The sequence below is a fragment of the Neopsephotus bourkii genome, unplaced genomic scaffold (assembly GCF_033783945.1).
Source record: "Neopsephotus bourkii isolate Nb327-2 ecotype Australia unplaced genomic scaffold, CSIRO-AGI_Nbou_v1 NB_882, whole genome shotgun sequence".
Taxonomy (NCBI): Eukaryota; Metazoa; Chordata; class Aves; order Psittaciformes; family Psittacidae; genus Neopsephotus; species Neopsephotus bourkii.
In genome coordinates this window covers 1-26,788 of record NW_026901376.1, presented here as the reverse complement: position 1 = coordinate 26,788, position 26,788 = coordinate 1, and the positions used below count along the sequence as shown (strand labels likewise).

The window sequence follows — 26,788 nt, the reverse complement described above, 5'->3', positions numbered from 1 at the left end:
GTAAGCTCTCGCTGCTCTTCTGCCTTACCTTCAGAGTGAACATGTTGAGATCCAAGAGCCAGCTATGAGACCAGAGCTTAGATTTATTGATCCAGTTTATTGTTGACACCAAGAGCATTTCTTAGCATACATCAGCCCTGTGTCAAACAGGCGCCATGCTGTGTTCTGTGTCTGCATCAGAAGTTTATACACATTCGAGCTGTACAGTATTAACAAATAGGGGAAGTAAATACATCCCATTGCTCCTCCCAGGAGAAGCAAGCCCTCATGCACGCTAGTAAATAGCAGGGTTTATTTACAGTCTGTTTCAATGCCTGACTGCACTGTGAGCAACACACAGCTCTGGGGCTGATTCCCCCCTCCAGGGATGCCTGGAGTCAGGCTTGGGTTGCACTGGTACCACTGGAACTTGCCAGGGTGCATCCCTAGTACTGTCTAGTGCAAACTGAGCCTCCCCCAAAGCCCTGGCTCTGGGGCAGAGGGGAGTGAGGAGTGCATGCAGCTTGCCCAAGGGCCTTGGCAGCCTATTTCCTGCCCTACAAACCTGCTGAGCTCCTTGGAGGATGAGAGGCTGACACTTGCATGATAACACTGGAGTGAATCACCATGAGCACTGTGAGGCCCTGAGCCTTTGCTTGCCTGCTTGGTACAGCTGAGTCAGTGGCAGCAGAGATGCATTGTTCCCAGTCCCTCCTGGGGCAGCACCCCAGGCTGGTTGGCATGCACATGGCCTAGCAGCAAAGCAAGGCACTAGTGTCTCAGTGAAAGTGCTTTGTCCATCTTGCCCTGGAAAAGGCAGGCCAGGCTGTGTAGAAATCCAGTATTGGAGTTTTTTCCCCTATGTAGATTATTTTGACATCCTTCCTGCAAAGTGCAAGACTAAGCCCAGAAACCAAAACTACAGCAGTGAGGTTTAATTAAGGCCAACCCTGTTGAACATCCCTTTTTTAGCATCACAGTCCTCAGAGCACTGTTGTGAGATGCCGTGTGACTATCCGATTTGCTTCCAGAGCTGGACCGTGCTGGTTTAAGTGCAGGGTGTGATGCAGGGCTTTGTGGAAGGCTGTTCTAATAGGGTTTGGCTAAACTAGGTCTCGGTATCAGTCTATATGTGGAAATGAGGTCAGGTTTATCCTGTGAATGCTGTTAAAAGCACAGAGAGGGCTTGGCAGGCAGGAGGCAGCCGCACGGTGGAGCTCTGCTGACACCACTGTTGGAGCAGCTACCACAGCTCCTTTGGGATGTTCAAGACTGACCTTCCAAAGGGAAGCTCCTGCTGCCCATCAGCACCCATCAGCAGCACACACTTCTGAGATGCTCTGAGCTGGGCAGGAAACAGGGTGGCCTTACAATGGCCTCACAAAGCTGGAGGGACACCGGGACATGATGTCAAGATGTCATTTGTCCGCCTGGACTAGTGTCAGGATGCTGCTGGGCTCAGGTTCCTGGTGGCCTTGGACAGGGCAACAGCTTCTGTGTGGGCAAAGTCTCTGCTGGGTTAGTCCTAGGCTCCTTCTGCCAGAGCCAGGCAGTACATCTGCTGCATGAGCAAGGGCAAGAGCATCTTCTTCAGGGGCTCTCCCCAGGGCTCACAGGGAACTGCTGGTGGTGTCAGCCCTTTGCTGTAGCTGCTTCCCATCCCAACGTAGGCTTGGGGGCAGTGTGATTATAGCCAAGCAGCAGAAAGGCACCTGACTTACAGTATGGTACCAGGGAACTTGATCTTCTAGCAGTTCATCCCACCTCGAATCCTGCTTCTGGGTGCTTGTGCTGCCTTTACCACTCCCAAAGCTGGGCACCCTTTTCCAGCCTGATGTGCCAGCACCTCCGGTGGTCACTGCCACAGGCAAAACCCAGGCCTGCCCCACATGCCAACCTTTAAATCCCAAAGGGGTTTCAAGCCTTCCACCTGCCAGCATGGAGAAATCACGCAGGGCTGCCAGCCTAGAGGAATGGAGGAGCTGTGAGGGGAGCATCCCCTTCCTGCCCCCTGCCAGAGGGGACAAAGGACCAAGCAAGCTCCTGAGAAGGATGATACATGGTACAAGGTGAAGCCGGGCAAGGGATCAGGAATGATGCTCCCAGTAAGTGCAGTGGGAGAAGCGTGCACCTCCCTTGCATGTCCTTTCATCCGCTGCAGTGCAGGGCCAAGGTGTCGATAAGGAAATCAAGGGTGGTTGTGGAGTCCTGGTCCTCCCTTTTGCACTCCAGGCTCCCCAGGGTCAGCCTGAACCAGAGCTGCACCCACGAGCTGCTGCAGAAGGACCCTCGTGCCACTGGGACTAGGAGGAGGATGAACTGGAACTGATTTTTTTGGCTATTTCCATGTCTGACTTGGCAACCAGGAACCGCAGCTTCTTCCCTCCGGAGCGGATGAGGTCCACGGCACTGCAGAGAGCAGCAACGGGGAGAGGGGTGAGTTCTGGCTCCCCACAGCCTGCCAGGAGCCTGCCAGGTCAGGGACATGTACGAAACACACCCCCATTTGCAAAACACCTGTACCCTCTGCTCTGTGCCTGCTCAGAGTCACAAGCAGGGTCGGTTTCTCTTCACAGAGAGCCTGGCCTCCATGCCAGTGCTGCTAGGGTAAGGACAAACAAGCCCTGAGCTGCTCTGTCCCATAGGCTCTGCTGTCCCATCCCACCACCTTTGGAAGGAACAGTGGGGTGGGCTGGGGTTAGAGCAACAATGCATTGCTAAGACACCTTTGGAGCAGTTGTTGCTCGCTGATCCCTCTTCCAAACCCCTCAAAAAGCTGCCTTTCCCTATTTCCAGTGTCCTGTGTAGGTCTCTCCTCTCTCTGCAGCTTGCTTTTACTGCAGCATCCTCTGCATTATTGACTACCAGGGACTTGGAGACCCCTGTGCAGCTCTTAACTGCAAAACCTTGAGCAGTAACTCCCACAGTGCTGATACCAGCCCAGACCTTCCTGCAAGGGTGCAACTCACCTTTGGTAGTCTGCCCCGATGAGACTGGTGCCATTGACAGCCAGGATGCGGTCCCCAATGGAGAGCCTGCCATCAGCAGCCGCAGGGCTGTCTTCAATCAGCGTGCGGATGTAGATCCCAGGGGAGCAGAGAGGAGTGTGCTGTTGGCAGGGAAAAGGTGGTGAGTGACCAATTGGGGCATAGGGGACATGAAAGGTTTGTGGTCCCAAAAGGAAGGGTGACCGTCCCCTGCGGCACACAGCCAAGTGAGTGCCCGATGCACTGGGGAACTTGATGGATGGGTGCTGGGGACGGTGTCACAGTAACAGGAAGGAAATGCAAGCCTTGAGTTTTATATCAATTTATAAAGGAGAGGTGGGGGCAAGTTTTCTTGTTCAGTTTAATTAAGAGTAAAGCATCGTTAACCTGCAGCCATCTTGGGATGGGAGCTCTTCACTCTTTGTCCCAGCAGCTCCGTGATGCCCTGTTTCCTACTGACTAATGCACTGCCATGAAAGGCCACTTAGTAAAACGATCCACCGCACTCAGCCAGATTGCAACGTCCCCTTGAGCAATGAGGGCTGTTCTTGGAGCAGTTCTGGCACCCTGCGAGCTTCCCCTGCCACCCGCTGAAGGGTGGGGGAAAGACCTCGGCTGAGTCATTTTCCTTCCACCAGAGCTGAGCCTGTCTGCTCCCTCCAGCTGTGGGACAGATGTGATGGACTTTGCGTGCATGGCTCAGCAACCTGGGAGCAGAGATCTGCTCCTCCTGCGAGAGCCGTCTACGCCTCGTTTTCCATAGGAGAAGCACTCTAGCTGCCATAGGAAGCCAATAGCTTCTGGATGGTTTCACATGTCCCATGCCAGCTCTTTGGAGGGGCATCAGCCCTGTGCTGTGATGGGTGAGCACTCACCAAGCCGTCAATCAGCCCCATCCCCAGCCCGATGGGTCCTCTCTCCAGCTCCACCACGAAGACGTAGCAGAAATCATCGGTGGCAGAGCTGCGGCTGGAAGACTCTGGTGTGGGGTAGTCATAGGGGGTCGGTGAGCATCCTGCCAGCAGAGAGACTGGGTTACCACTATGGCATCACCCAAACCAGCCTCACAGCTCCCCAAAACCCCATCAAAGCCAAGCTCGGGTACCCCCAGGGCTGTGATGCTTCATTTGCTCTCCTTGTCCGAACATGGACAAGTCCCCACAGGAACCAGGGAAGGAGAACAGCATCAAACACCCTCACACCCCGATCCTGCACCCCAAACCAGGGCAGTGCCAGCTGTCATTACCTTCAGGAGTGCTGCCTTTGGTGCCATTCATCCCGTTCCTCCGGGGGTCCTGCAGCCCCTTGCCGGTGCCCTGCGGGGACTCTGGGCTGATGGAGTCAAAGTTCAATGGGGTGGTGGGGGGCGTCAGGAGGCAGGAGGGGTCTGTGGGTGCTGGTCCAGCCTTGGGGGGCAGGCCCCTGCCCAGCTGCAGCTGCTGGAGCCTCTCCTGGAGCTGGGGCTCACTGTTGGGGTGCTCACAGGGGCAGCCATTGGGGGCCAGGCAGAGCAAGGGGCTCCCCTCTGGCTCGGTGCAATGGTCCTCCTGGGTGACGGTGCTCCCCAAGGCAGCAGCAGGGCTCCTGCTCACCTCCAGGACATCTGCTGTCGTGCACGCCTCTTCCTTCAGGAGAGAAATGCTCTATGGGACCCCCTGCATGTGCTTGTCACACTCTACCTGCACCCCACCACCCTGTGTGCTCTGCAGGCAGGAAGGCTGCTGGTTCCAGCCAAAGCCTTGGAAATCTGGATGCTGCTAGGGCTACCTGCACCCCAGGTTTGTGGCCGGGGCTGTGCTGGGGATGCTCACAGCCAGACAGAAGGGGATTCCTGATCATGTCTGTCCTGGGGGATCTCACTGTGGGGGCGACACTGGGGGAGCACAGTGATGTGGTCCAAGGGTGGCAGAAGGAGGTAGTGGTGCGTGTGGGTGCTGCAGTCAACGGGGAGAAAAGAGCATCTTCTAGAGGAATGTCCTCCACAGGGAGCTGGGGATGAATGGCAATTGAGCTTAGCACCTGCAGCACGTCTCACTCTCCCTGTGCTTTATAGGAATTAGCTAATCAGTGCTTTTGTGCTTGCCTGGCTCTACGGGGACAAACAGGGCAGGGAGGAGCAGGAACACATAGGGAGAAGAGGAGTGCTGCTTGCAGATAGCCCCCTTCTTCCCTCCTCCCCACTAACGAGATTGCTGGGACCAGCCTGTCCTTCCTGCTCACCTTCCCACTCCCCCCAGGCTGGGGGATTAACAGCACTAATCCTTCCAGCAGCTCTATATGAGCTCTACAGCAAGCCCTTGCACTGGGCTCAGAGGGATCCAAAACCCTTCTGCCTACCCAGGAGAGGAGCAGCCCCTCCATGGGGTACAGGCTACCTTTGGGGGTGCTGAGCCTGGCCCCTCGCTGGTGCTGGGACTCTTGCTCTGCAGGCTCCAGAGGAAGTGGCGGATGTAAAGGAGGTGCCTGTAGATGTTGTCATCCAGCGTCTCCATCTCCAGGTCCACTTTGAAGCCCCCACTAGGCAGGATGATGGGAGGGTGGTTGTCAAAGGACTCCAGCATCTCATCTGAAAGGCAGAGAGGTTAACACTGGCCTGGCTGTACCCTGCTCCTGTCTCTTGGGCATGTGTGGTCTTCCAGATGGGACTGGGGACATGGTGAGGTGCGAGGCAACAGCATTCCCCATTTGGGCACACAGAAGGAGCCCCAAGCCCTTCTGAGTGCACTTTGCATCCTTTGCACTATCTGAATCACAAGGCCATGGTTATTCCCAATCACTGCAGTTACTACAGGAGTCCCAGGGAGGAGAAGGGGATTGTCTGCTTGGCTTCTACATGAAAACCTCAGAGGGAGCCTGTATGTGACCAGAACACGGGGACCAGAGCAGCACTGAGCACGAAGCCGGGGCCTCACCGGGCTGGAAGGTGGCCGGGCTCTCCTCCTCGCTGGGCTGCCACGCTGCGATGCAGCCCACATCCATCACCTCCTCGCACTGGCTCAGCACCCGGTGGAGCTGCGCAGGGCTCAGCGCTGGGAACTCGGCCCGCAGGGATGCCCAGGTCATCTGAGCAAGGAGACAGAGCAGGGGGTGAAGAGGTGAGGAGCTGCTTCCAGTGAGAAGCTGTGGCTTGTGAGGGGAATGGGAAGGAGAGAACAGGCAAGATAGAGTCATAGAATCCCAGACTGGTTTAAGCTGGAAAGGACCTAAGCTCATCCAGCTCCACCCCAATTCCAACACCTTCCACTAGACCAGGTTGCTCCAAGCCCCGTCCAACGTGGCTTTAACACTTAAAGATGGAGTGAACCTGAGCATCCACCCCTCCTTGACATTGCCCACCCAACCAACACGGGGAGCGGGTGACAGGCTGCGGAGGAAGGCACATATCATGGTAGGGACCCCCAAACACTAAGCAGCATTTCCCCTGCCTGTGCCCATCCCGATGCCAGGCACCCCTCACCTGCACCAGCTGGGAGCCGGGCATGGCCAGCAGGTTGGCCACGTTGGCGAGTTTGGCAAAGAACTGCTGGGCGAGCTGCTCGAAGCCAGCGCCACGCAACCAGTCCAGGAGCAGCCGCACGCTGGCACGAAGCTTCACCCCCTGTGACCAGTGGAAGCAGCCAAGAGAGGAGCCTGAGGAGGCAGAACATCCATCAGCACTGTCAGGGAACAGGTCACCTTGCCTTCAGCTGGAACCCAGGAGGAGGGATGCCCCAGGGAAGCAAAATAGATGCAGGTTAATGCCCCCAGCATCCTATAGCTGTAAGTACTGGTGGTGGCTGGATGGCACCTGGCGCTAATAGCAGCGTTAATGAAGGCTAATGAGCACCTCAGTTAGAAAGCAGGCTGCAGTAGTTTATTACTGAGCTGCTCTCAGCATCCTTTGCTCAGGCTCAAAAGGGCACTACTCTTGCAGGAGAGGAGGATGGGGCACTTGTGGGATTAAACCCCTCCTGGGGATGGGGATGGGGATGGCAACTAGGTCTGTGCTTGACCTGCTCATCCCCAGCCCCTTCAAGCTGCTTGAAGCCCCCTCCCTCCTGTACCCCTCAAGGTGGCACTGGGATGGACTGGAGGATCTCCCAAGGGGTCGATGCCCTACAGGTTACCCGATGCGGGCTGGGTGTTGCAGGAGGACTGACCCTTATCCAGGAGCTGGTTGAAGAGCAGGGTGTTGGAGAAGAAGAAGAGGTAGGCGAACATCTGGGAGGTGATCTCGGGGTGCACTTCGTACTGGCGCAGCAGGTCCAGAGCTGCCTGGTAGATGAGTACGACCCTGCGGAGCTCCTCGGGCAGCGATGGGTTCGCACGCCAGCTCTCCCTGCACTCATTCTGGAAGGGGTTGCACTCCAGCAGCGCAGGGAGAGACACGTACAGACACTGCAGAGAGAGGTCAATTCACACCACCGTGATCCTGATGCTTTTTCCCTTCTTTTCCTTTCCATAAGCCCCAAACCCTTCCCATGCCCCTCACCTCCACAAGCCAAGCAAAGTGCTGCTCTGGTTAGGGGTTGCTGTGGCTCACCCCTGCCTCGATGCGCTCCAGTGTTGTATTTGATGTATTTGATGTAAAGGATGTATTTGAATTATATATAAATATTAAATAAATATAAAAATGAACGTTTTTGGTTACTTTAAGCAGTTGGAGGTGACAGCGTGGGACCTCAGTTAAAGGGATCTGAAAACTGAGCTGAACCAGGGCTGGGAACAAGGGTGAAAGAAAAACCAGACCTGATGGTGATGACCTTTCCCTATGGATTAAACGGGAGAGCAACACCTAGCATCCACTCCTGCTAAGGGGAAGGTAAGCAGTGCCTGCATCCCTGCATGCTGACACCAGCACACAGCAGCCTTTCTTCTGCCTCACACTGCCCGCTCTGTTCCCTCCTCCCGATGCTGCCTGGCTCTCGCGGTCCAACGGCAACGGTCCAGGGGCCCCTTTCCATCACACCCTGAATCACACCATTATGCCACGCTGGCCAGAGCCAAGCAGCTCTCCCCAAACGCCTCCCCTGAGCCGCTGCACTGCAGGCAAGGAAACACGCTGCAGTAATTCAATCCTTCTCCTGGGCTGTGACCAGAAATGGGGACATTTCAGCCCAAAGGAAAACACCTCAATGTGGTGCAAGTGCCAGGGTGTAAAAGCTTAAAGAAACCTTCTGCACAGCTCAAGAGCTGCTGGGGATGCTTGTGCCAGCCCCATGGGATGCTGCTCCCCTCCCTTCCGAGCACATACCTTGGAGATGTAGTAGACACACTGCTGGAAGGTGTACATGATCACCTCCTCCAGCACCGTCATCGCCTCCTCACTGGCTGTGATGGTCGAGGAGAAAAGAGACTCCTTGGAGCCTATGGGACACAGAGAGGAGGATGGGGAGCAAACCAGCAGCAGTGAAATGGACCGAAGTCACTGCTCCCAAACTCCTAGGGTGATGTTATCGGTGCTTCCAGGCTGGCATCACCACTGTGGCATCCCTCAAAGAGCCACTGGCAGCACAGCAGTCTCAGCCCATGGATGTACCCCTCCTTCCAACAGCCCGCTGCCTTATAGGTTTTGACTTGCTGCATAGACCAGAAGGTTTCTGAGCCTCATTTAACTCCTATTTTCTGTCCTTTGGGCTGGCACTAACACAGGCTCACCAGTGAGCAGTTCCGCCTGCAAACCCAGCCACCAGTGGGCAAAAAGCTGCCCCCAGAGCATTAACCACAAGCTGCCACGGTGGGAAGGGGAGGCTTGGCTGTGAATACAACACAACCTGGCCCTGAAGCTGAGCAGCACCACTGCACAATGTAAGGCTGCTCCTCCTGCATGGATTACCCCAGTTTGCACTGCAGAGATGCCCCTGCTGATGAGGATTACAGGGGGTTAAAGGAGCATCTCGGTGGCACTGGGGATTAGCAGAGCAAAGGCACTCGGGTTGGAGAAGCAAGCAGAGTGCTGTGTCCAGCCTTACCTCTGATGTCCAGCTCCTCCTCCATGCTCTGGATGTAGGTGGGCGATTTCTGCTGGATGAAGTAAAGGATCTCAATAGCGTTGGCCATCCAGAAGAGGATGTGCTGCAGGTCTGGGAGAAGGTCCGTGACGGAGAAGTGGGACAGGGTGGCAGGGTCCTGGCTGGGGAGACACAGTGAGCATTATGGCTGCTGCTCCTCAGCATCCCCACTCAAGCTTCTGGGGAGAAAACAGCCAGCCTGGGGCAATGCCAAAGAGCTGCTGCATCCCCTCACCCCCAAGCCCAGCATCCCCCTAAGGAAGACCCTTTACAAGCAGTGATCTGGTGGTTCCTGCTCCATGGGATGGCAAAGGGGACCATGCAGGGAGCAAGGTAGCCGAGGGCTGCTTGCTCTTTGTGGGGTGCCACTTTTGGGTGAGACTGCCCGTAATAGGGCTGAGCTGCAGTAAGTGCTCCTGGCTCTCCCCAAGCAGTATGTGCTGTTCCTGCCAGCTCTGGGTGGTTGAACCCAGCCCGCCCGCATGGGGCTGCTCAGAAATAAAGCTAAGCAAATAAAAAGTGTCTGGGAAGTGCTCAACTGCTTCTCCCTGCTATAGGAACAGGCCTGGGAAGCATCCATGGGAGCTCGTCCTAGAGGAGGGCTTGCAGCAAGCAGTTTCTCCAGATGCTGCTTTGGAGCCTGGATCTTGGAAGTGGCTGGGAAGGAGCCCCCCCACACACACACACTGCTGTGATGGCCCCACAGTGGCACTCCCCATCCCTGTGCCACCATCCCTGGATGCACACTGCAACACCAGCCCCGTCTATATTCCAGAGAGGTCTTCTGCATTAAGGGTGTGAGACCCTGGACCGAGGCCATCCCTGCTGTATCCCTTAGGAATCCTGAAGCCACGTGTGCAAAGCCTTGGCCAGGTCTTGGATCAGAGAAGACCCCAGAGCTGCTGCAGGTCCTATTCCTGCAGCAAGCTTGCCTGCTTTTCCAGCCCTACACATTTCCAAGCAGGAGCTTTGTAGGCAACGTGGCAAAAGAACCAGGAGCTGAATGCATGGGATCAAACAGGAAAACTCAGTGTGCATCAGTGCCGTCAGGCACTTTGAAGGTGGCTTTAGGCAGCCACAGGCTCCCCTCGCTCATGGAGGAAGAAATGGGTTGAATTCTCCTCATTCAGGGCCAAAACAAGGCAAAGCAGGAGGCTGCACTTACTGCTGGGACTGCTTTTCGGCCAGCTCCCGCGTCCGCTCCTGGGCAGGGAGAGAAGGGGAAAGCAAAGTGAAACCCAGTGGGATGGGGGGGCACCAGCATCACCCAACCAGCACTCGCTGCCTCCTTGGGGGGGTATCAGCAGCACCGCCACCCCCCCCAGCACCCCCATCCCACCGCTGACTGACCCACACCGTCCTCTGGATCATTTTGGCCACTTTGAGCAGCAGCTGCCCGAAGTCTCCCGGCTCGAAGCTGGTGGCCGAGTGCTGGATGCAGAGGCAGAGCAGGAAGGCGGGTGTCAGCTTGTGGTCGTCCCCACCGGGCTCGATCAGGGTCATGATGCGCCGCAGCAGCACATCCTCAGCCGCCGGCTCGAACTCCAGCAGCAGCTTCCTGCGGGGTGCCCTGGGGCCGGCGGCAGGCGAGGGACCCCTCTTTTTGGTGGTGGGGTCCCTGAGCAGGCTGCCGCATGCCCTGCAGACAGGGCGACCCTCGGGGGCTGCGGGGTGCAGGGCTCGCAGCCTCAGCAGGGTCTGCGCCGGCAGCGGCTGCGCCTTCATGGGGTCCTTATAGAGGAGCAGGTAGTAGAGACCGAGGGAGAGGAGGTCCCCGTGCTGCAGCACGACCGTCCGGGCCACCTCGGTGAAGTTGATGGAGATGCCGGCACCGGCGATGGGCTCCAGCACCAGCTTCTCCTCTGAGCAATGCCGGGAAGGTCGGAGCTTCCTGATGGTGCAGTGCAGGGGCAGGATGTCGGGGGCTGACAGGCTGATGCTGGGCTTGCTCGCCTGCGTCCTCTGGCCCACCGTGTGCTGCTCGCGGTTCAGCAGGTAAACCAGGCTGTCCTGCCAAGCGGGGAGACACGGCATGAACCAGGGATGGAGGGGAACAAGGGACCCTCCTCTCTGCCGTGCAGTGGGTGCTGCAGCATCCCCCTGTCCCCTGCACCTCTGCATGGCAGAAACACATTTCTCTCTACTTTGCTGAGCAGGACAGCAGCGATCCCAGCTTTGGGCATGCTAATAACTTTGGGCATGCAGTGAATGGGGCTGCATTGGGCAGAAGGAGTTCTCCCTCCATCTCTCTCACCTCCTTCTCCCAGCTGCTTGTCCCTCCCATCTTCTCCTGCAGCAATGCCTGCACCCCCAGCCCGGGAGGACAATGGGACAGCGGCTCTCTGCCCTGCCTTATTCTCCAGCCTGCTCCAAAGCAGCTCTCATAACCCACCCCCCGTGCCTCAGTTTCCCCAGCTGTACTAACGGGATGGCTGCAGTACCAATGTCACCCTGCAGAAACCTTGGCACAGCCTGATTCCCAAAGGGGACAAAGTAGCCATTAACTACAAGAGGCATCCCAGGCCTTTCCAGTTCTCCAAGTGCCTCCAGCACTTGGGACCAGGGGCTCCCAGACGCTCTGTCTCCTCGCTGCCTCATTACGTTTGCCACTAACGAAGCAACCAGACAGGGGATGGGGCAGCTCAGCCACCACCAGCAAAACCGGACCTTCCTTGTGCCAGGTCAGGGATGCTACTCCCGCATCCCTCTGCGACGCTACCGGGGGGTCCTCGTTCTGCACCCCCAGTGCTTGAGGACGAGCTGGAGGACAGACTTGGTGACAACGCTGCAAGTCCCAGGCTAGCACCGCTCTAAAGGATGCTCTTCCACGCCACCACCCCAGCAGCTCCGGCCATGCAAGCAGCACCCCCCCCGTTCCCCGGGGCTTTAAGGGGTGATGGGACGAAAGCGGAGGGGGGTGCCGGGGGGTGCGCAGGGATGCGGCGCGGTGCTTACATGCTGCTGGCTGTAGCCCTGCAGGAGCAGGAGGTGCGGGGACTGGTAGAGGGAGTACCGCATGCTGCTGCTGCTGCTGCTGCCGCTGCCGCCGCCGCTCCGCGCCGCCGCCGGGCTCCCGGGCAGGGTGGAGCAGTGCCGCTGGACCCGCTCCCCGGCCCCGGCACCGGTACCGACCCTGCGGGCCGGGATGCCCAGGCTGGTCTCGCTGAGGCTGCGCCGCAGGGCCGGGGGGGGCCCGCGCCGCTCAGCCCCCGCCGGTGCCCGCCGGGCCCCCCGCGCCCGGTGCCGCTGCAGCTTCCGCGCCTGGGCGTTGATGCCTGCGGGGATGGGGATGGAGGGGGAAAGAGCAGCATCAGCCCCCGCCGTCCGTCCGGCCCCCCCCCCAGGGTACCGCAGCACCCTATGGCAGGGGGGATGCTGCAGGTCAGAGCAGCTCAAAGCATCCCCCCCCCACCCCAGCCCCGGGTTGGTGTCCCCTGGTTTCCCTGTTCTCCTGAAGGGTGGCAGCAGGACACCAACGCAGAGAGTTTCACCCCAATGCTACCACCATAAAGGGGGTGTCCCAGCACTCCTTGGCCCCCAAACCCACTGACCGGGGCAGCCAGGCTGGGCTCAGCATCCTCAGCATCCCCCACACTGCCAGGGCTGGGGGGAGAGGGGAAATTCAGCTCAATAAGAGCCTGGATACTGCTCTTTAGGAGCTATAGGGAGGCCGCCCCCGGCCCCCACCCCGAGCATCATCAGGCATGGGAGCTGGAGCTGCAGTGGAGCCTGCCCGCTGCCTGCTGCAGGAGAAGCTGTAATTAACTTCTCCCAAACATCCATTCGGGAAGAGCTGTCCGCAAGAGGAATAATGGGAGCTGGAGCGAATGAATAGGTCCGGCCGAGCTGCAAAAGCAGCCCCTCGAGTGGCATCCCCATCCCTAAGGGGGTCCCCACAGGCCCCTCCATGCTGCAAGCATGGCTCAAGCTCCGTAGGACAAGTTGGGGGTCTGATGGGTGATGCTCGTACCTGGGGTGGGCAGCCTCCTGGGAGCAGGTCGCTGGCATTCAGGGAGGACGAAGAGAGGGGGGAAAAGCCTAAAGGATTTGCTTGTGGAAGCAGCACTGCAGCAGCATCAGTGCAGCACGGAGCCAGAGCCCCATTTACGGCTCAGCCGACCAGCAAGCAGGCTTCGGCCAGTGAGATTTGGGGACAAGCAGCGGGATTTGGGGACGGCAGAGCAGAGAGCCTGATGCCCAGGGCTGCTTAAAGGGACACTCACAAGATCAGACCCGAAAATGCCATCGGCCTTATTTGGTGAGGAATGGGGTGCTGGTTCTGGAATACATTTCTGTGTTTGTTTGTTTTAAAGCAAGTGCTCCATTGCTGGGAAAATGAAAGAGATGGGGATGGGGAGGGCAGTGGGAGAGGGAGAAAATAGCCCCTGCTGTTTACATGCCTTGGGATTAAGGCAAGGCACAGCCCAGCCACCCGAGCGGTCCAGTGCCCTGTGTCCTTCTTTAAAAGGCAATCGTCCCAGCTCATGTCCCCATCCCAGCCAGCAGCACGGCACTGGGATGCCTGGGTCCCGCTGATGTGAAATCCAGGGAGTGCAACAAGCCCCAAATGTGCCACTGGGGATGCTAAATGCCACCCCAAATGTGTCTGCAGGAGGCCTTGGGTCCCCCTTCCAACCCACAGCATGGAAATGGACCAACGGGATGAAGGACAGTTGGGCAATGCCTGGCTATGGAAGTGGAGGAGGAGAAGGGCTGGATCCTGGGGAGCTGGAGCTCATTGCATTGGGATGGAGGAGGGGTGCCAGGATTGGGGTCCCACCACCCAGAGGCAGACGCCATCACCGGTCCCTTATCTAGGGGAAAGGAAGCTTCTGTATTTGTTTTGTGTAGGAAAAAGCTGCTTTTTCAGTGCTGATAGAGCCCCCGTCACAGGCTCCCCGCTAACCCCGGAGCTGCCCTGGAAAGATAAACACGGCTCTTTTCCTGAGCATAACAAAGCTCCTCCATAAACCGGGATAGGGCTTTTTCCCAGTCCTCCCGTACTGCTTTCTCTTCCCAAGCATGTGCAGGGTATCCCACCCGAAACACTGCACGAGCATCTCCAGTGCCGAGCTGCTGAAGCCACATGGTGATGTGGATGGGAATGGGGGAAGATTGTGCTCTATCCCTTAGGAAGAACGGGGCACCCCTGGCCAGCACCCACCAGACCCCACCAAGCTACAGCCTCTAAACCCATCCTGCATCCCAGGGGAAAACCTGTTGGTTGTGGTGCCTGGGATGTTGACTGGGATCTGCCTCTTTTCAGCCTAGGGAAGATGCTCCCTGTCCATGGCTGGAAATAAATCAGCCAACAAACACCTCCAGGGGCCCCCAGGAAAGGAGGAATGCTTTGAATTTACCCAGGAGGAGCTGACACCAGGCTGGTCCTTCCTAATAGAACTGCTACTCAGACCCTGCAGGGAAGCTTCCCTGGATGCAGTCGTGCTAAGGTATATCAAAGGCAGATCCTCGAAGGTACCTGCCAGAGCATCTTTTATAGGCTTAACTCCTAAGGTGCTCGAGTTGTGCATGCGTTTCAGCCTCCAGCCGCTGGGAAAGCCTCAGCAAGCACAGCACATGCTGCAAAACGGGGCTGTTCTGGAAGAGGAATGCCATAAAGATGCCAAGTGCTGCACCTCCGGTTTGTGGGTGTTCTCCCCGGATGCTCCCTAACCACTGCCTCATTGCTCCCCAAAGGGAGTGGGGCTGAGGGTACCGGTATGAGAGGGAATCTGCCTCCTTTACTGCAGAGCTGCTCCACCTGTGCTGCTGCTAATCAGTGGCATGAGGAGCGAGCATCTTCCTTCCCAGCGGGAAGCAGCTAATAATGATTAGGATAATGGGTAACCCAGCAGATAAAACACCTGAGCTATGTGTTAATAGGCTATGGATGGGTGTGGGGGCTTCCTCCCATCCACCAGCTCAGCAACAGGGCAGGAAGCGATGCACCAGCCTGTGTGACACCAGTGGTTCCAGTCCTACAGCTCCAGCGATGCTCAGTGTGGGTAAGGACCCTGCAGGTATTTCCCTACGGATCCTCCTTTGCAGCATCCCTGGTTTGTTTTCTAGGGAGCTGCAAGCCCAAAGTCCCTTTATGTTTGCACAGATGCTGCGTTTTCCACACCAGTGCATTTTGCCTCACCCTGGGCAGGCAGCTGATGGTTGGCAAGGGAACCTTTGCCAGCTTGGGGCTGGTGACACGGGTGACCGTGGTGGAGGGCACTCACAGTTGGTACCCATCACACCAGGGGTTTCATGTCTTTTTGGGATGCTGGATGAGGAGGAAGTAGGTATTTCCCCCAGACATGCTGCATCATTCCCAGAAGCTTCTAGATGGGGTGGGAAGGTGTGGGTCCCAGCCCCACGGCACCCCTTTGGGCAGTGCCACCAGTATAGGGTAAGAAACAGAAAGAAAGGGCTGCAGGAGTGAGCTTTTAACGGGTAAGACAAATCGGGGCTGTGAGTGTGCAGAGCAAAGAGCCTAAACAAACGTGGGTGTAGGTTCTGTGTCTCGGAAGAGCTTGCTCAGCTATGGAAAATGCCCAAAGGTTTAAAACATGGAGCATTTCCCCCACCCCACCCAGGAGTGCTGAAACAAATGAAGTGATATCTCCACTGAAAGCATAACGGGCTCGTTTCCAGACCCAGGGCACGCGATCCCGTCAGGAGCTGCTCCTTCATCAGCAATCACTGCAGGCTGCTGAGCCCAGGCCAGCTCGGTGCTGCCTGCTCCTGCACCAGGCAGCCTGCATCCTGTGTGGGAGCCTTGCCCTCCCCATCACTGCCAGCCCACCCGGGTCATGGGTAGGAGCGCTGCATCCAAGGGGGAGGATTTGAGGCCAAGAGCTGATGTGACCTTGGGCTCAGGCCGGGAGCTGCCACGTGGCCCTCCCCACCGTGTGCTGTAACCATGGTGCTTGACTCTCGCCCTTGCCTCTATTCAGAAGATGCCGTTTTTAGAGTCACCGCTGTCCCAAAGTGCTTAAGGTCTCTCTGATCCTGCCTGAAGAAAGAGATGAAGGAGAAGAGCATCCACCTCTGCAGCTCCCTCCCTGGTCCAGGTGCTGGCAGCAGCAGCCTCTTTCTCTCTATCACGCATGCAATGAGCTGGAACCTGTAGCATCCCCTCCATGGACTGGAGGATAGAGGCAGCCCTGTCTCACCATTGGCATCCCATGGACCACCCTGTACAGCATTAATACAATGCCTGGGGGTTGTTTTCCCACTGCTCCTCCATTCCAAGACAGGAGGTGAACCCATCCCAAGCCCCCCACAACACAAGCAACCCCTAACTCCACACTCAGATTTTGGGGCATCCAGGCAAGATTGCAATTGCAAATTGCAGCCTCTGCTCTCTCTGGTTTCCTTCATTCCATGTGCCTGGTCTCCTTCCAGTGCTCATTAGAGCAGATTGGAAAGGAGCCCCATCCCCACTGGCATGGGATAGGTCAGGCTGTTTGTTCTGCTGCTGCTGGGGGCAACCTTGGCTCCTGTTTGCTGAGCCCATGGGGTAAACCTGCATCATCATCATCATCAGGCTATTTCTGATAATCACAACTCCTTGCTACAGGTGTGAGGAGCCACTTAGTGCCCATCACAGCAAAACCTCCCAAGCTGGATCTGGATCCTTCCATCAGCAGCTCAGACCCATCAAGGGCATCATGCAATTAAAAACCTGATTTTAAACCTTTCCACCCTCATCCTTGTGGGGCTTTTATCTGAGGGTGGGAAGAGGAAAACTTCATTACCAGGGTCACTTATTAACCTGCTGACTCCTAATGATGCACTTATCTCCTCCTGCCAGCCTTAGACTCATCAGCTACCTCTGAAGGAGCTCTCCTGCCCTACATTGCTCTCCCTTCATTACCTTTTCATCTTGCTTAATTGCTCCTCCAGATTTGCCTGGGGGATGCCCACAGGGAGATGGAGGTGCAGGAGAGCCGGGCATGAAGCTGCACCAAAGCATGGGACACCGTGATGTTGGAGCACAGTGATGGGAAGAGTGGGCCACACTGATGGTTCTTGCTGCTGCCGCCTGGCTGCAAGTGGGGACCTGTTTGAACCCCTAAAGTGGCTGGGGTAAGTATTTGGGGTTGCAGGTACCAAATCTATGCAGGAGAGCTCTGAGCATCAACCCTACTCAGAAGCCTTGCAGCTAAAACGTGGCTGCTCTCCCGCTTGCATCACCTCCCATTCCCAAAGCGTGCAGAAGCTGCTGGTATGGGATGCTTGGGGAGGGTTGCATCTCCCTGGCCCCTGTCCCTCTGACCTGCAGTGGTGGTGTCCACATCCCTGGCTGCCATCTCCTCCACTTCTGCCCTCTTGCGCAGCTCCAGCCGCCGCGAGAAGCCCTCCCTGGGCTTCCACAGGTCCTGGATGAGCAGCGGCTTCTCATGGTCACCGAGCACCCTCAGCCCCTCCGTCTGCCACTGCTTGTCGGGGCCCTCGAACCTGCCGATCACATCGCACAGGGCGTACTGCCCGGCGCTGAGCTGGCTCAGCCCATAGCGCTCCAGCGCTTCCTTCACCAGCTCCCGTGCGCCCGAGCTGCCCGTCACCAGCACACTCTTGTAGTTGGTGCCCGCACAGATGTTGCCCCCAAAGATCTTCAGGATGCCGGGGACCGAGAGCTGAGTGGAGAGCTCGGCTGGGTCGTCCTCATTGGCTGCTGGGGAGGAAGATGCTGAGCTCCGGTCCTTGTAGCTCAGTGTCCGGTACAAGACTTGGGAGAAAATCCGGCTCTGGCGCTTCAGACGGTTCTTGGATGGAGGGGCCATGGTGGAGGAGGAAGAGGAGCCATAAAACATGGTGCGTGAGGTCATTGTGGAGCGTGGCTGGGCAGGGGAGAGGAAAAGGGGAAGTCAGCGGTTTGGAGGCCAAATGGGCAGCATGGAAGCAGCAGCTGGTGGCCATGGAGGAGCTGCCATCACCTCCAAAGTGGAAAGGGACAGCAGCAAGGGAAGGGCATTTCCCTTGTGCAACCCAAAACACCGGCAGCCACCGTCCTTGATGTTCACAGTTACACCAGGATGGATTTGTCCCTGCAAATGTAGCTGGAGCAGCCCCAAATTCCTCCTCCATTGCACGCATTGAGGTCCCTCTTACCCAAGCAAAATGCAACAGGAGGAGAGCAGAGCCCAGCGTGGCTCATCCTGGTCAGGAGCCAAGGCGCCAGCAGTTACCTCCACTAACAAGCTTATGGAACAATCCCATTTATATAGAGGTGAAACAGAAAGCTGGAGTGGGGATTTGGTCACTCTGAGGTCGCTGCTAAATGCTTTTGCTTGCTGGGGGAGGCACGGGGTGAAAACAGGCTTTGATCAACCCTCCAAAACCAGCCTGGTTCTGTTAAACCTCTTGGCTGTCGCTTGTTTGTGAAGGACACTGAAGTGCCATCACTGATAGAGGCTGATGTTGTCACGTTAACCAGGGCAGGGCTGCTTGGGGCAGTAGAGATAGGGCCCTGCAAGAGCTCCTGGTGCACCTCATCCCTAGGAACAGGCTGGAAACCCAAGTGCTCGTCTGGCTTTAGGCTTTAGGTACGCAGTGCCAGATGTCACTGTCAACATCTGGGGCCAGCTCTGAAATCACATCCCGGATGCATGTCCCTGACTGGGCACTTGCACAGCACTGATAACACCACCGGCTGCATCGTGAACTGCTGGTGGGAAAGGTCTGGAAAGGCAACTTCAGTGTTCCCAACAGGACAGGGATTTCCCTCACCTCCACGTTTATAACATGCATCCTGCACCAGAGGACAGCCAAAATGTCTCATCCCCAGCTATCGGAGCAACCCTGATGCATGATGCAGTGCATGCCAGGGAGGTGTGGGATACCACCAGCTTTATGCATCTGCAGCCCTGTCTTGCTGGGGCAGCATCTTGCCACCAGAGCAAACCCAGCACTGTCAGGCAGAATGATGTTGGGCCTGGAAAGCCTCCAAACCATCATCTAATTCAGGAAGAGAACGTGTCCCTGCTGCTAATGGAAGAGGTCACCTTCTAACCCAGAAACAACCTCCCTGCTGTGCACAGAGGGTTTCTGCAGGGTGTGCATCTTCCCATCACAGAACCAGGCACCCACTGAATGCTGCAGAGAGGGAAACGGAGGCACCAGCAGGAGCTGAGGCTGCAGGACGTGCCTGGGAGCTGTGTGATGCACCTCTAGGGATGGGGATAGAGCTATGGCTCTCCCCACACTGCTGCTCCTCCTCCGGTGCTGCTGCTCCCACTGGGGACATCCCTTGATGTCTGCTTGACATCCTTGATCTGTGCCATCTCCCAGGAGCACCAGGGCAGATCCGACCTGGGGAGCAGGTCAGGGCACTAGCAGAGTCAGGAGCAGGAACAGCTACCCCAGGTTGTTAGCATAGCACCATCAGCCCTCATTATCATCAACCAGACCAAAACCATCCGGTGTCCCTGGGAGACCTTGCCATCAAGGATGCAAAAGACAAACCTTTGTCATCAAATCACTGTTTTCAGCTTGCAGATTTAATCTCCTCTGCCCTGAACTACCTCCAGCACAAAGGGGAACCTTTTAATATCTGCTGGTGATAAAATCATTCCTCCAAGTCCACATCACAGACCGAGACATCATCCTCGCTGCTTGCAGGTCCCTGCCTGGTTGTGAATACGTTATTTATAGCTCAGCTATTTTCCTGCTCTTTTGATCAAATGCAGCCTCTACAGAGTGCAGGGAGAAGGCATTTTATGGGGAAAAAAATAAGGAGCCCGGATTGGGAGAACCTTCCAGCCTGGTCATCCCATTTTTCAACATCTGGAGTAGCATTAGTGTGATTTTACCAGGCATCAGCCCAGGTCACCTTCTCCCAAAGACAACACATGGTCTTAATCCCCCTGAGGGCTCTAATGGATGCAGTGATAATGAACGGGCTCTTCCCACATCCATGTGCTCAGGCTTGCTGGCCACAGGCACCTCCAAGGAGGTTAAAGAGAAACCTGGTACGTGCAATACCACTGGGTCCTGCGGTGAGAGCAGGGATGCTCCAGCTGGGCCCAGGTACCCGGACACAGGCTGTTAAGGGTATTAACATCTTCAGGTTGATGGGACGTGTGCTCCTGGACCTCCCAGCTCAGGCAAGCTCTCTCCTTGCTTCAGGCAGCCTCCCTGGAGGACACATGCCTGCAGCTAGGAAGCATGACTCAGACCTTCCAAAGAGTCCCTTTCTTCAGCATCCAGAGACACCTCTGCTAAGGACTACACAGGAATGAGCCAAAAGCCAGTGGGATCCTTCACCTCTTCACATGCCACACCAAAACCAGTTATTTTCCATGGCCAGCACTGTCTGTATTTACCCTGCAGAGCTATGACAAATGCTTTCGGTATCCACATAGCCACCACATGTCCTTCCATCACCACAACTGACTGCAACCAACAGGGATTTTCCTACTGGCCCTGGGGTTCCTGCTTCCACCATGGATTAGCAGATCCTTCCCACCAGCTCCAACCAGTGCCCAGGCAAAGCCTCCCCTTACCTTGCCATCCTTCTCACGTGCCTTTTTTCCTTCCATTCATCCTCTTTCTTAAAACGAGCCTTCTCCCCTGTCATGCATTGTCCTGGGTGGCATCCATTGTGTCTCTGCAAGAGGAAGAGAGGTGATCCTGGGCTGCCCACAGACATCAGCTGCTCACAGTGTGGTGGCTTTGGAGGGCACAGAGATGCTATGATTCCTCTCCTGATGTGCATCACTTTTGCATGCAGACTACTGAACCATGTATATATCCCCTATGGCTCAGCATCCCACTGCCTCAAATCAAACAGCCCAAGCACAAGCTGCTCACATCTGGGATGAATGGGGCACATTGCCATAGGGGATGCACGCCTGGTGACGCATGTGCTTGCACATGTTCATCCAACCACAGATGGGGAAGTGCAGACCAGCCCCAAGCTCAGGCTCCATCGCAGCAGGAACGTGGCAGCCCTGGGGGTGAGATGGAGCAAACCCAGCCACGGTGATTCCCATTGCAAAGGGACAAGAGAGAACATCTACAGGAAGAGAAATGCTATTGGAAAGGAAAGGCAAAGAGACGGGACCAGTGGCAACCCCATGACCTTTATCTCCTTCTCTCCCCTTCACATCCCCAGGGATGCCAGGTTGGGGACCCTCTCACCCATGGATGGACAGCAAGTCCTGGACCAGCTCCTTCCCTCTGCAGCCACAGCATGCTGGAATGCTCACCGGGATCTGTTTTCCTTGAATCTCAGTTTATTTTGATGGACATTGAGGAGAACCACCAAGCACCATCCCCTCACCCTCTCAGCACAGACCTGCAAGAACATGCCCACTGGTAACCAAAGGGAAAGAGGAAAGAAGTGCCTGCAGCGATTTCAGGGATGCTCCTCAGAAAGAGCCAGCAGGGCACAAGAAATAGTCCTTTTCTGTTGCTCTGCTGTGATTGAAAATGCACCATCTCATTAAATCACTTCATCAGGGCCTCAGTGCCAGTTTGATCCAGCCCTTCTTGCTTGCCCAGCACTGGGGCTATGGGAGAAACTGCAATGTGACGGGTCATGATGCTAAAGGCAAAGAGATGCTGATCCCACCTCTGCTGCTCGCTGTGTCTTGTGATGATTAATTGCTCCCACAGGTTAAATATTTACGCCTTATTACCAGTGTGTCTGCCTTCAACTGCCAGACATTGATTCCTGTCATGCTTTTCTCTGCTCAATTAACAAGCTTTTGGCTACCATGTGTTTTCTCCTCTGCGAGAGTATCTAGGTGCTTTAATCAAGCCACTCTTGTTCCTCTTTGATTTGATTTATGAGGGGATTAACGCAATGGCCATCTCATCTCTCATTGTAAGATGCTTTCTGCAGTCCCTTGGTCCCTTCCCTGTAGTTCCCACATCTCCACTGAGATGGAGATGCTGGGTTTGGCTGTCATCAGCCCAAATCCAGTTCCGACAGCACCCTGATCAACAAGGCAAGTAACTGCTATTTCTTCCCATTAATCCTGGGAAATATTCCATTCTCCAGCATGGAAATCAGGATGGACACACAGGCAGCTCCTGCTGGAGGAGGGAATGCACCCCTGTGCTGTCTCTCCCAGCTCCTGCTGAAAACCTATCATCCAGGTTAGGGCCAGGAAAACATGGACAACTCCAGTTATTATTTTTGGGTGCAAAAAGACTTCCCTTTCCCATCTGGCTCCAGTTAGGAAGCCTTTTCTTGCCCAGTTTACCGTCCAGATTTGTCCAAGCTATTAACATTGTGCTGCTCTGGGTCAGCCCCAGGATTTTCCAAGCAATCATTTCTATCTCCTTCCAGCTTCGTGATAAAAGCACTGAAACACGGAGGGCATGCAACCAGCTAGCAGTGCCCAGCAGTGATAATCTCCTCTGATAACTGCCTTTGAAACGAATCGGGTTTATTTCATACCGCCTTTCTTGACATCGTAGAATGTCAGCTCTAAATAGTGGCCTGGACTGGGTTTAATACTGAAAAGTGCTGGTTTTTACAAGAATATCACCTCACATAACTCAAATGCCTTGTAAAATTGTATTGCAGCCAGAAAGGCACCTCTCGCATCGGAGACTGAAATCATTCCTACGTGCCAAGACTTATTTTCCATAGAGCCACATTGGACAGCAGGGATTTATTCCTGGTGCTGAAGTCTTTCATCCATTAAAGCCTGCGCCAGGTTTCTCCCTCTTTTCCCCAGGGGGATGCTATCAAGCCAAGCAACCTGTGGCTACCAGGTCATCTTCCTCCCTTTTGGGAAGAGCAACAACGCTATTAAACCACTTTTTAAACCTCCTGGAATTTCCCTGGGGCAGACGCAGGTTTGCATGGATGGGCGGTGAGATTCCAGCTGCAGCCACCCCAGAATGGCCACCAGGAAAGCCATTTCCCCACAGCCCTATTTGGAAGATTTCCCTTTTCTTTTCCCTTTATTTTTTGGATGGAAACCACTGCTCTAATGGCAACCACCGCAGCCTGGATGCTGCGAGCGCAGGGAGAGGCCGCCCGGCGCTGCAATGTGGAACAAATTATAACAGAGAGAGCAAAGGAAATGAGAACACTCTGGACACGGCGCCTTTGACGTGTGCTCCTCTGGCTCCAAATCCTGCCCCTCTGCAGAGCCCATCCCTGCCGCTGAGGCAGAGCCCAGACCCCATTCAGTGTCAGAGCCCCCATTCTGGATCAAGTCTCTGCTTCAGAGCCTGGCGAGTTTTATCCATCTAATCCAGGGATGGATTGGAGGCTGGTAATGTCGATGCCAGCCTCGGTGCTGCCTTCAGCCGGATCAGAGCAGGTAAACTCCTTACCATGTTATTATTAGCAGCAGGCGCTCTGTGGTAGCACCCTGGACCCCGCAACCCAAGGACCATTCAAACCAGGTACAAAGGCAGTCCTGCAAAGGTGACCTAACAGTTTGTCCTAAAGGCACTTCTAGCTCCACAAACAAATTATACTGATTAGGACTCAATTCTACAAGAACAACAGGAGTCCTTTGAGCACGTTTTCTTTTCTTACTTCATTATTTCCCCTATTATTTTGCAGGTTTGGAGCCACCAACGTGCATCAGCTCTCAGGCAATGCACAAGCACAGATTCCAGCCCTCTGCCCCGGCAGCTCTATTCACACACACACACACGCAAGAAACACTCACAAAGAGCATTCGCTTTCTGCTGCCTCCTGAGCAGCAGAGTCTCCGTAGGCTGCCTAATTATAAGATCTTAGCACTGATTCTTTTCCTGCGATAATTAACTGATCCTGGAGAGTGCTGAAAATAAGCACTTCCCAAGCAAGCAGCAAACTCCCCTGAGTTCCCTCTGCTAGAGTTACAAGTCAGCATGAAACTGCTCCAGCCACACGGGGACACAGACCCACAGCACCTCCCTGCCAAGGCCCGAGATGCCACGACAGTCGCAAGCAGCTGAATACAGGTGAAACCGCGGGTGTGGAATAGCAGCACGATCCCAAGGGGCATGAAAGGGTGAGAAGGATCCCAAGGGATGTGCAATGGGGAGAAGGATGCCGAAAGGTGTGCAATTGGGTTAAGGACCCCAAGGGGCATGCAGTGGGGAAAAGGACCCCGAGGGGTACGCAGTGGGGAGAAGGATCCCAAAAGGTGTGCAATGGGTCAAGGGCTGCAAGGGGCACCCAGTGGGAAGCAGGATCCCCAGGTGTCTGGCAATGGGACGAGGATCCCAGGGTGCTGCATCGCCCCAGCCTGCCCGCTGCCCCGTAGGGTCTCCAACGGCAACCGGACAAGCCTCAACCCTCACCGCCGCTTTCCTCCTGCCTCCACTTTCCAAGCGGACGAGAAACAAGCGTGCCCGTCCCAGCAGGTGAGGAGAGCTGCTGGCCCCATCCCGGACAGAGGCTCCTGGAAGCAGGGGGTCCGTACGGAGGGGTTGCCAGCAGTGTCCCATGGGATGCTATAGGGGAGATCAGTCCCCAGACCACCCCCTCGGGTAGGGTCTGCTTTGTCCGGCCCCACGGTGCGCGCCCCCCCCCCCCGCGGTACTCACCGTGCGGGACACGGCGGCTGCAGCGCCCGGACCCGCCGGGGCTCCGCGGCGTGTCCCGCCGCCGGGGCGGAGCGCGGCGGAGCGGCACTGCGGCGCCCCCTTGTGGCCATCCCCAGCGCTGCGCCCAGCTCCGCGGGACGTGGTGGAGCGGTAGCGCCGACCCTAGCGGCCGGTAGGAACGGGCAGGACGCGACATGTCGCGACGTGATGGTGGAGCAGGGCCAGGGAAGGGCAATGGAGCTGGTGTAGGGCCTGGAGCACAAGTGTGATGGGGAACGGCTGAGGGACCTGGGGGGTTCAGTCTGGAGATGAGAACGTTTAGGGAGACCTTATGTCTCTCTGCAACTGCCTGAAAGGAGGATGGAGTGAGGTGGGGTTGTTCTCCCAACTAACAAGTGATAGGACAAGAAGAAATGGCTTCAATCTGCACCAGGACAGGTTTAGACTGGAGATTAGCAACGATTTCTTCTCTTAAAGGGTGCTCAGGCATTGGAACATGCTGCCCAGGGCAGCGGTGGAGGCTATCCACCACTTGAACCATTTTGAACACTATCCCTGGAAGCGATCACAAACCATGTAGATGAGGCCCTCAGTGACATGGGTCAGTGGTGGTCTTGGCAGTGCTGGGGTAAAGGTGGGACTTGATGATCTTAAAGGTCTTTTCCAACCTTGCTGATTCTATGGTTCTATTCCCCCTGGGCACGGTGCCCAATGGAAACGCCAGGGGAGTGAGACAGCTTTGGCTGAACAGGTTTTATCAAACAAGCTCCAAAGGTGACCTGGAGCCTGCAGTGGCTGCAAGGTTGAGTAGACTCACAGGATAGTTTAGTTTGGAAGAGGCTTTCAAAGGTCCAACCCCCTGCAATGAACAGGGACATCTCCAACTAGGTGAGGTTGCTCAGCACTGCATCCATCCTGGCCTTGAATGTCTCCAGGGTTAGTGCATCCACCACCCCTCTGGGCAGCCTGCGCCAGTGTTTTACCACCCTCATTGTAAAGAACGTTTTCCTCTCACCCAGTCTGAATCTCCCCTCTTTTAGTTTAAAACCATCACCTCTCTTCCTATCACAACAGGCCCTAAATCAGGAAGGGATGGATCACAACAGCACCAGGGAGTTGTCTGAAACAAGGAGGTTGCCGATGCTCTGCCTCCATCCTCTGTTCTCCTTTTGGTTGAAGGCATGGTGCAGGGGTTACACTTTGGGTGGGGAGGTGGCTCTGCCACCCAGACACCCTCTGGGAGAGACAGCACCAAAGCAAAGCAAAGCAGGAAGCTTCCCAGTCCAGCCCGATCGCTGGCAGCAAACAAATTATGGGCGAGGTAGAAGTTGTGGGTCAGGTTTTGGGGTGAGTGCAGAATTCTCCTTCTACAGGAGGAGCCAGTGCCTGTGGGAGCTGGTGGGTGATGGTGGGTTTCCTCTCTGGGGTCCACAGTGAGTGGTGCTTACCCCCTGCCCCATGGGCCATGGGCTTTCCTCCTCCCTGGACCTGGCATCCTCATCTCCCTGCAGATGCAGCCCCAGGGCTTGATGCACATCAAGCCTTGGCTCAGCTACAGCAGGAGAGGAGATGACAGGGCCAGAGCGTGGATGCAGGGCTTGGCACCAAAACCATTGTGGTGAGGTGCTGGGGAGCCCTTCAGCCACCATTACTGAGCATGGGGCCATCAGCAACACCTATTGGTCTTGTTTAAGGAAACTCCACAGCTTGGAGCTCAACCAGGCCATGGCCTCCTGGTTTTCCCTGTGGTGTGAAGGGTGCAGCAGCACTGGGTCCCCCAGCAAGCCGAGGCAGAAGATGGCACTGCCATCCATGCATCAAAGTGAGTCAGTTCTCAGCGCCCCATCACCATGGGTGGCTCCTCTCGTCACCCATATGGGCCAAGTCATGTAGAAAATGGGTTGATTTGCACATACTGCAGGCTAAGTCATTTTGATAGAACAAACAGGCAGCAGTGAGGTATCTTGAGTTTTTATTTCAACCCTACTCCACAGGAAACAGTAGTATTTGCGTTATCTTCCATACGTTTGTGTTTCTTTGACCCAGTACTGTGTTAACTATAAAATACTGATCGAACAAGAACGGACAGTGAAAACGTGAGATGCTAAAAAGATCCCTCGGACCCTCCTCTGCAGACATCCTGAATGTTAGGAGTCATATAGAATTAGTATAAAACAGGAGGACAATCCCATAACCTGCTCCGTGCTCCCTGCTTTGCGAGGGAAGGATTTAGGGAGCAAGAGAAGAGGGGGGGTTTATCAGTTATAGCAAAGCCCACTTGGCAGATCTGGGCTCAAGGCAGCGTGGCGATGTCCCCAGTGGAGCCCAAGC

The 26,788-nt window shown here is 55.9% G+C and overlaps 1 protein-coding gene across 1 annotated transcript; it reads right to left on the bottom strand.

Moving 5' to 3' along the window:
- Positions 1 to 79: 79 nt before the first annotated feature.
- On the bottom strand, positions 80 to 21,834 carry RADIL (Rap associating with DIL domain). Its single transcript, XM_061356957.1, has 15 exons — positions 20,455 to 21,834; positions 17,226 to 17,790; positions 11,912 to 12,231; positions 10,307 to 10,966; positions 10,122 to 10,159; positions 8,918 to 9,078; positions 8,200 to 8,312; positions 7,106 to 7,343; positions 6,424 to 6,596; positions 5,879 to 6,029; positions 5,342 to 5,532; positions 4,213 to 4,591; positions 3,842 to 3,981; positions 2,949 to 3,088; positions 80 to 2,388 (listed from the first exon to the last, which is right to left on the bottom strand). The coding sequence occupies exons 1-15, from the start codon at positions 20,488 to 20,490 to the stop codon at positions 2,283 to 2,285; spliced, it is 3,411 nt and encodes a 1,136-aa protein (XP_061212941.1). The 5' UTR covers positions 20,491 to 21,834; the 3' UTR covers positions 80 to 2,282.
- Positions 21,835 to 26,788: the final 4,954 nt, after the last annotated feature.

What these genes read in the sequence shown, in the direction of transcription:
- RADIL (XM_061356957.1), bottom strand. Translation starts at nt 20,490, where the DNA reads ATGGAAGGAAAAAAGGCACGTGAGAAGGATGGCAAG. An exon ending in AGGGCTACAGCCAGCAGCAT is followed by an intron (nt 10,967 to 11,911) that starts GTAAGCACCGCG and finishes CCCGCTTGGCAG; the next exon opens with GACAGCCTGGTTTACCTGCT. An exon ending in CAACCAGCTCCTGGATAAGG is followed by an intron (nt 6,597 to 7,105) that starts GTCAGTCCTCCT and finishes CTGCCTCCTCAG; the next exon opens with GCTCCTCTCTTGGCTGCTTC.